Raw genomic sequence first — 9,464 nt, 5'->3', positions numbered from 1 at the left:
CAACGGACCCTTAAAGTGGCACTAAAGAGAAAAATAAATTGAATTGTATTATTAACTTACCCGTCTAACCACACTAATAACTCAGGCTTACCATAGCAGTAGGCTTAATAGGCTAGAGAAGATGCAAAGCCCCAAGACGGATGGCGACGTCATATACAAGTTCCCGCACAATCTCTCCGTGACGTCATGAGTTTTGACGGCCTCCGCTTATACATTTCTTTCTGAATGAACCAAGCAGCTCACGAACCAGGTTTTGGGTCGACTTCATGTCAATAGCGTACCAATCGCTCGAGTATGAGCACGAAAAAAGAAAGAAAGAAAAAATATACAACAGCCTATTGTCGCGAAGTTAACAACAGTTTTTGAAGTGCATTTCATCACTCTGAACTTATCTAGTGCTTCTATTTAGTGTAATTTGAATATCAGGGTGTTTTGCTCGTAACCTGTCATCGTTGGTTTCCTAGGCGGGTCTTCTCCTTGTGAATATTAAAGTTTCTGAGAGTGTGCATATACCAGGTATAACAGTGGGGATTTTTGTTTCCTCAGGGGCAGCGTCAGAGCTACAGGGAAACTGGAACACCTCCCCCTTTTTTTTAGGTTGAGCCAGAGTGATATTGCATTCGTAATAACGAAGACGTTGCCTTGCTTTATTCTTGCGTAATATTGAATGGTTAATATCACAGCGTTAGAACGATTCCACTTGAAAAAATATTATTTAGGAAAAGAATGCTCTCTCTGTGGCCAAGGATGCGGCTCGGTAATCGAAACAAAAAATGAAATCATAGAAACGTCGCTGAAGCGTTCTTTCCTTTATTGTGGGCACGCAATCAATAAAATTGCACGTAGTTGGTGACAAAAACCGCTGAGACGATGTTCTATATGCAGCGGAGCTAATAGCGGCGAGTTGACATGCCTGGCCATCTCGGTGTATTCCTGTTAAATTCCCTGCAAAACAAGGTTGAAGAAACATTAGGAGCGATAAATGGCCCTTCCCGAGAAGGACCCGCATTCTGAACGCTCTTCTTCGCGCGTGGCGTTTCCCCCACGCGCGATAGCGATCGGCTTCATAACGAGCCGATCGCCAATGTGGGGGCCGGTCGATCGCGCGCTGCACTTACATAAAAAAAAGTTACATGCATTAGGGAAATTTGTATACCCAATCAATCTGGATCATGGATATGAATAAAAGTGCACAGCGCAAAGTGAGGGAAAAAGAAGCAGTAACTGCAACGACTAAGTTCGTTACTTCGCTACAGGACCCTGCTCAGCGCATCGTCCGGTGTTTAACGCGCCGGCAAGCCATCTGCTGAGGATCGCTGCCTATTGTGTTCTCCATTCCTGCAACTATTCTACACTTCCACGTCCATGCCACCGCCATCGTTCAACTTCGTTTGAGTGGTAACGTCATCGTGACGTCATGAATGAATTGCAAGCTGGGGCACCTGGGCATGCACAACACCCTGGAAGAAATCGCCGAAGCACAGCAGCGCACCCAGCTTGCTAGGCTTTCGACGACGCCTCCGGGGCGCACGATCCTAGAGAAGCTAGGCTTTGCTCAAGGAGACATAGAAAAAGACTTTGCGGACCTCCCACGGGACATCCGCGCCAAGATCACGGTCCGACCTATACCCAGAAAGGTACACCCCGAAAACAACAGGGGCAGACGACAAGCGAGAGGACAATTCCTTTTTGACCAAGCCTTGGCGAACCGTGAGCGCTCAGCTTTTGTGGACGCGGCGGCATACGCGGGAAACAAAGCTTTCGCAGTGGCGGTTGTGGACGGCCGCGGATCCACAAGAAATGCAGCCAGGGTAATTGCAAGGAAGTCTGAACAGGCCGAACAGGTTGCGATCGCTGTTGCGCTCGCCGACGACAATCTTGCCCATATCTACAGTGACTCCATAGCCGCTATCAGAGCTTTCCAAAAGGGCACGGTCTGCGCACAGGCTCACAGAATTGTTTCAAAGAAAGAGATTAAGAACCACGTAATATACTGGTTCCCGGCACACTTAGGACCAAAGATTGGTGACGTGCCCAACCTTAACGAGGCGGCACACGAGGCTGCGCGCGCGCTTACAGACCACGCGGCTTCACCCGACCACTCGGAGAATAAGGACACCCCCACTACATACAATGAAATCACTAAACACTACTACCTACAACGTAGACAGTATAGCACGTCACACCGCACGCTTACTCGAGCTCAAGCGGTTACACTCAGAATGCTACAAACAGACACATACCCCACGCAAAACAGACTACACCACAACATACCTGAGCTCTACGACGTCTTATTGCACCAACTGCAATACATCCCTTAACGTATATCATTTACTCTGGCCGTGCTCGCAAGCTCCCATATACTCCGAACCGGGCAAGCGCAAGTTTGAAAAAGCAATCCGGAGCGAAGAACTCGCTCCCCAACTCTGGGCCGTCGAGCAGGTCCACGACGCCGCCAGGAAACTCAACCTCCCGGTTCCGTCGTGGGAGACGCCCACTCCATGAGAGCCCAAAACTCTCGTGGCCTGCAGGACCTGAATAAAGTTGATTTCCTTCCTTCCTTCCTTTCACGATCATGGACCCACACAGTTTCCTACAGAAGTTACTAGAGCGAAGTATACCTCTAGTTTATGTAGGTTCTGCAAATATGGCGTTTCAGCCGTCGTGGGAATTACGGTTGGTGCACGGTTTTGCCTAAGCTTCGTCCTTCGGCGGCTTCAAGCATTTTTGTCACATTAAAAATTCACGATTTCCAACAAAATTAGCGTCATAAAACCAACACTTCGCATTGATTAAACGTGTGCGAATAAATTTATCGTCCTTATTCATTTAGGAAACTAGGATTTATTTCACATGCAGGTGGATAAGGGTAGGTGAAGCACAGTCATTAAAGCCACAAGGACGTCCGAAGCCCTCTGAGAACGAAGATTATAGACTGACGCACCCACTAACCATAATTCCCGTGATAGCTGATTGATCGCAGCGCCAGGCTTCTCTCTAGTAATAATATTGTGTACCAGGCACGTACCCAGGATTTTTTTTTTCGGGGGAGGGGCAACCCAAGGCAACCTTTCTGTGCAAATAAAGGGTGAGGGGGGGTACCATAACTAGTACAAACGTGAATGATGCCCACCGTTCGCCATAAAGATGCGTAAACCCGCGAAAGAGAAAGTGTCTCACAGGTATACGCCTGTGAGATCCACCTCTCTTTTGCTTTACAAACAAGGAACCACATCAAATGGACTCGTGCAGGAAAGAAGCGCAAGAAGAACACTGCCAAGAACAAGTAAACAAGCGAAAGTGTAAAAGATTTCCAGTAGCGTTTTTTTTCATTATCTCTGGAAGAATGATAGAGAAATTCATATTTGCGGAACAATAAGTTCTTCTGTGTCCCTCGTTTGCTGCTCTACCAAGTGCCGAAACCGACTCGTATTGTTATTTGAGAAGTTGCGTGACGACGCATGGCCACCAGTCCCGTACAGGCAGGGTTCGATGATGGACGCTGTTTCGCATTATTTTATTTTCCACCCTCTCAAACCTATATCACGGGTATATGGCCAGCGTCGCGGCGAGGTGTCGCTCGAGAAAAGAATGGAGCAAAAGGAAAAGTTAAACGCAACCGGCGTTGTCTCCGGCCCCAACTCGTTCCACGAGCATACAGACCAATTGATTACGAACTGAATCCCTCACCTGGACGCTGGGTCAGTCTAGGCAAAGAAGGTTGAAGTAACGAAGCAACGGTAATGTGCGTGACCGTTGCGATAGGTGGTGACAACTGAACGCATCTCGAAATAATCGCGCGGGCACCGAATTCATGAGAAAACTTGCCTTCACACCCCAGGAGACGCCGATAGCTACCGCTACCCAAAAGGAGTTAAAAAGGCAGCAAAATGTTGACCGCCGAATGGCTTTCAAGTCTCAAGGTTGATGTTGCGGCGCTTTAGGACTGTGTGCGAGAAGTGGTGGCGGGGGAACGTATGGCGCTTAATTTGGATGACGCTTTTTCGCCTTGTAAAGTTGCGAAATAAAGTTTTCTTTTATTTCGGGCGCCCCCATGACCATGCCTCCCCCCTCCCCCCCCCCTGGGTACGTGCCTGATTCATACATAGTAAGAAACTACGTTGACATATCCGTGGCGTCTGACACTGCGCGCGATATCGGAGGCCATGGATATACCCTTGTTAGGCCTTGAAGGTTTGCAAAAGTTGCCAGTTTGTTTTTCCTATTTATTGCGATAGAAAATATATGGACACCCCAGCCGCATTCGCTGCGTCGGCGGCACATTGTGGCTTTGAGTGGCGGAGGAGATAAAAAAAAAAAAAAAACGTTCGCACCGGGCAGTGAACATCACGCGTAACTCATCATCATCGTGCCTTTGTGTTCTTTGTTATTTCAATTCACTTTTTTGCTCACTGGCTGTCTTATTACTCGAGATACATTCTTCACAAGATTAACATGACAAAACTGATATCAACGTAACTATATTTTTCTTGTGAATAGTAAGATTAACCAAATTCTGGAAGACCAATGCTCAGACGAAATACACAGAGAAGAACGACTCACACACATTTGAACACAGCACATGGCACACAATACGTAGAATTTTAACACAGCACGTAGTTCAAATTATTTCAGGATTTCAAGTATGCTGCGCCAACCGGCCCAAGTTTCTACCCTACTGAAGTAAGACTGACAATTAATGAACGTTGAAAGGATTGCGCAGGTCGCGCCTTGTTCTACTTGGGTTCGTTAGGTGGGCGATAAAGTTATCATTGAATCGACGGAGTGAGGTAAATGGATAGGGTGAATCAATAGGTTAGTATAACGAGAATTTACGTTGTCACGAATAACGACCCTCAACTCCCCCGGCAAAGCAAACAGTTATGTATTTTATGCATACATAAATGCACTCATAAATACATAAACACAGGTGGCTATTCACGTCATGCATGAGCGCTACACTAAAGTGGGCTTACCGGCACGTTGGTCTATACATTCTTTTTATTTTTAGTGATCTGGGCAGCAAGTCTACCGTTGCCCAACATGTGGCGGTGCCCTGTGTGAAGAAAAGAGGCATATAAAAAGCTTATGCAATTAACGCGAAGTGACACGTCAGTAGCTGCATATATCCTGATCCTTTTGAGGCGCTTGTGTGTACATGTTCAGCAGGCGTTCTGTTATGATCGGCGTCATAGGCCGGAGTGCAAACTTTTGCTGCAGTCACGACGAAATCGCTTCGTAAATTCAGAAATGATCACTCCTTATTAACATTAACAACTCTATATATTGGTCTAGGTGTCTTTCGATGTTCCGCAGTTTGGGGCTTCACTCATTTTTGCGTTTAACGCATCCTAACACTGCTTCCGTTCTTTTTATATCGCCATGCGTATAATAATAATATTTGGGGTTTTACGTGCCAAAACCACTTTCTGATTATGAGGCACGCCGTAGTGGAGGACTCCGGAAATTTTGACCAGCTGGGGTTCTTTAACGTGCACCTAAATCTAAGCACACGGGTGTTTTCGCATTTCGCCCCCATCGAAATGCGGCCGCCGTGGCCGGGATTCGATCCCGCGACCTCGTGCTCAGCAGCCCACCACCATAGCCACTGAGCAACCACGGCGGGTGGCCATGCATATGTACCTTGAAATAGATCTTAGCCTTGTCGTGACCAGAGAGAAAGCAGCTGCGAGGTTAAACGAAGAAAAAATCTTGTATTTAACAACCTCCGTATTCGCAGTGACATGGCGCCACTCACCTTTCTGTAATCCGGCCTGCACTGCGCGACACGGTACGGATACCAAGGCACCTTTTTGCAGCTGGAGAAGAGGTTCCTAATCTTCATAATGAGTTTGGACTTTGTCTGCGAATGAATAAAGTAGTGAGTGAGCTCCATCATGCAGGAAGAAGGGGAAGAACAAGAACACGATCCGTGAATGCCTTTTGAACTGCTGACTGCGCTGAGCGAGTGGATACATTGACAGCCGCGTGGACAATGAAATACGCAACCCTACGAGATCTGGAAGCGCATATAGTGTGGTAGCTCTTTGGTCACGCACGTACTCTTGCCCCTTGACCAATGAGACAGGCTCTTACAGCGGAAATATTTTGGAAAATATAATTACTGCAATACCGATTGTACGGAGACTTCAGGCGAACTTTCGCCGTCGCTGTGATGTTCCGTATAAAGTCCAAGCGAGATAAGAATGAGCGGCCATCGTACTGCATGCTGCGGGTGCGAAGGTGAGTAGAGAAAGATGATAGCTTGACGCATGCCGTCTTCCCGCGCCTCCAACGAAGGTCACATGATCGAGCATATACCGGGGGAGGAGATTGCGTATACCGTCTTCTAGACCGGCCGTGGATGCGCATGGCTGTTCACGCGGCTGAGCGCATATACTCGTGGCCAGCGCGCCGCATCTCGGAGGCCACCTGCGGCGGGCGCCAACGCTAAGAGCAAGCCGAGATTCTCAGTGGCTTCATGCCGGCAGCGCGAGGCATTCCCTCCCCATATACTGCTGGCATTGCTCGCTACTTCCACGTTGTGAAAGCGGGTGGTTACGGTCATCGAGTGAGATGTGTTCATGTTTGTCTATGCGTGCGTGCGTTCAGCATTCTTGTTTAGTTAGTAATCGAATGTTTACTGCAATTCACACGGCCTATAAAACTAGGAACCTTGCTTCGTATAATTTCCTGATACTTTGCTGTCGCTATCACTGCCACTGAGTATGAGCGGGCGTGAGTATGAGATGGAATGAGTGCCGGTTAACGTGAGTACGAACGAAAGTCAGTGACGGTGAGTGAACGTATCAACAAGACGGATCGACGGCGAGCGAGTGTGTGGACGTATGTGGGTAGGTATGCGTAAGTGTGAATGGAAGTGGCTATGAACGCAAGTGAGTGTTGGTGAGTGAGCACCGACGCCGCAGTACTACCATGCGGTTACAGAAGTGTCGCGGGAGCGTCTGCTCAACTTTGCGGCTACAACGCAAAGCTTCGAAGCCACGGCAAGTGCAGACCGAGATTACCATGCGGTTACAGAAGTGTCGCGGGAGCGTCTGCTCAACTTTGCGGCTACAACGCAAAGCTTCGAAGCCACGGCAAGTGCAGACCGAGATGACCAGAACGACACCGAAATTGACAAAGTAAACTGAATCCATGATTTCACATGTACCAACTGGCTCACCTACACTCGTGTTATTGAATGCATAATACAGCGCACAAGTAAACAACCTTATATACGAAGTTCGCGCTTGTCATTTTTTCTGTTGTTGTTTAGCGTCTGGAGCACCAATGATGCTGCCACCGCATGAAAACTTCCTCTGGATCCATCTGGCTCGTAATGCCATTCTAGCTGAGTGAAACACCCCGTCACTCGAACTGTCGTCTGCGAATTCTTGATGCGAATATCTGAAGCTTCAGCTACCACAAGTCCTCTGGTGCGCTGCGATGTAACATTATTGCGTCGCTTGCGGCTAGGTGTGGCATTCACGAAGACCAATTCGCTTCTCATTTAAATGAGTGACGTAGTGCTGGTGGAGTCCAAATTATCGAACGGCACGCTGTAAGGTATCCGAAAGTTTTCTAGTTCTTATTTCGGGCATCAAAGGGGCAAGGGGCAGTGCCGCCAAGATGTCCGGACTGCAGCATGCGATGCATTGAATATCTATAAAAATCTTGCTTGCTCGAGTTTTTGCCACGCTTTCTAAGGATGGTTTTCTGCATAGACAACAGGTTTCACATAAAAGAAATTGATTTTGGGGTTTTCTGAAAAAGAAAATGGATACTTTAGAGCTTGCTTCTGTGGTTCCGTTTAATGACAGTTGCGAAAATTTCGGTTCTGATTGAGGAGTTTTTTTTATTGCTACTGTATGCGAATACAAAAACAAACAATGTAGATGATGTTGTTCCATTCAATCGGCAATTCCATTTAAGCGATGTCCGTTTACCGAGATTCTGCTGTACTTAAGTGTGTGTCGTGGTTCCGTCTTCTACACCTATCGTTACCATTATTCCCTCTACTAACATCAAACATCGCCCCAGTCCTCGTGCAACCGTTGTGCCAATGTCTTACATCGTCTATTCGCCGAATCCGGTGTTAGCATTTCGCCATAGCTTGTAAGTGGTATCGTGCATAAGCAGATACGTCGCACAACATTAAGGTTACGACCGGCGCGGGGCATAAAGTTTGCGATAGATTACACGCAGCACCCGATTAAAATGAAAACGACTGCACGCATCGAATGTAGTTTTATAGCATATAACTGGCATCTTCACGAAAGCCTCGCTTCACATAAATTTCAAAGCGTGCGTCGAGTCTGCGTATTTTGTTTCGATGGTGACTGTATAAGGAAACAGCGCGGGTCTTACCTGCCACCCAATCTGCTCGATGCGCCAGAAGTGGTACATCTTTTTCTTGAGCATTGAGATACGGGTCGCCAATTCGAAGGCCAATCCCAGGTACTTCCTGAATTCTGATTTTGGCACCATGAGAGGGCGTCTCTTGTGGGAAGCGCCAACGCATCCGTCAACTTGACCGTCCTTCCTAGGGCGGCTGCCTCCTGCGACCGTTCCCACTAATGCCAGCGAGGCGGCCAAGAGTAACGCGAGTCGCATGTCTGGCCCTGGATCTCGGCAGCTGGCGGGCTTCGGGTACTCTGCAGAAGCTCTGCGAGAAATCTTTATGCCTTGCTTATACGTGCGACTTTTCGGGGCGTTATAAATAGGCACGTGATTTGCGTTTCGAATTTCACGCGAAGTTCCGTGCGTCCGCTGTTTGCTAAGGGGGAATGTGGGGGGTGGGGGGGGGGAGCAATCGGTGATGATGTAGGACACGAGTTCCCTTTTCATGCTGGATCGCGGTGATGGCTGCGTCTCCGTCAACGTCTCACATATTTGCATGCAACAAACGAGTATTGAAGGTTCTTGAACGTAACTTCCGAGCGAGTCTGGAGCTGCTGCGAAGGGCGATGTAACCGCTGTCGCGGCTTGCGAACACGTTTCCCACTCGGTCATGCTGAGCAGCGTTGATGAATACTGCGGCTTTCATTGGCAAATGGGACAACCGATTTCATTTCACGACTTTTTCTTTGTGAAACGCTTCGCGAGTGACTCGAAAGTATAGGCTCTCGTCGCATTGCTGGCTTTCCTTATAAAGGCAGCCGGTGAGTGTTGGTCAGCGCGTCTTCCGCACCGCTTTTATCGCGGCCGCTGACTAGCTTGCTGGAAATAAGGTGCGCCGAGCACGAGTAGCTGCCACGGGCACTGGCTTGCTCTGCTGCTTCCAGATGAACAATCAGTCGCACGTCCGGGCGCAGGTCTGGTGCCCGTCCTTTCGAAAGATAACTTGCACGAATTGTGCCTTTCCCAGTACTGCATGTTATTACTTAGACAAAACGTACGTCACTGATGTGCGTTTCCCCTGCGATAGCAGCTGCTTTTATGGCTCTCATTGACTGCGCTCG

The 9,464-nt window shown here is 48.2% G+C and overlaps 1 protein-coding gene across 1 annotated transcript; it reads right to left on the bottom strand.

The window, feature by feature from the left end:
• Window positions 1-795: 795 nt before the first annotated feature.
• LOC142587255 (uncharacterized) lies at window positions 796-8,697 on the bottom strand. The gene is made up of 4 exons (XM_075698121.1): window positions 8,371-8,697; window positions 5,759-5,863; window positions 4,977-5,056; window positions 796-945 (listed from the first exon to the last, which is right to left on the bottom strand). Exons 1-4 carry the CDS (start codon window positions 8,614-8,616, stop codon window positions 891-893), a joined length of 486 nt encoding a protein of 161 aa, XP_075554236.1. The 5' UTR covers window positions 8,617-8,697; the 3' UTR covers window positions 796-890.
• Window positions 8,698-9,464: the final 767 nt, after the last annotated feature.

This window comes from Dermacentor variabilis, chromosome 7, assembly GCF_050947875.1.
Source record: "Dermacentor variabilis isolate Ectoservices chromosome 7, ASM5094787v1, whole genome shotgun sequence".
Classification (NCBI taxonomy): Eukaryota; Metazoa; Arthropoda; class Arachnida; order Ixodida; family Ixodidae; genus Dermacentor; species Dermacentor variabilis.
This window is presented reverse-complemented; position numbering and strand designations above follow the sequence as displayed.

What these genes read in the sequence shown, in the direction of transcription:
- LOC142587255 (XM_075698121.1), bottom strand. Translation starts at nt 8,616, where the DNA reads ATGCGACTCGCGTTACTCTTGGCCGCCTCGCTGGCATTAGTGGGAACG. An exon ending in GCAGGCCGGATTACAGAAAG is followed by an intron (nt 5,057 to 5,758) that starts GTGAGTGGCGCC and finishes TTCTTCACACAG; the next exon opens with GGCACCGCCACATGTTGGGC. An exon ending in ATGTATAGACCAACGTGCCG is followed by an intron (nt 946 to 4,976) that starts GTAAGCCCACTT and finishes CTTGTTTTGCAG; the next exon opens with GGAATTTAACAGGAATACAC.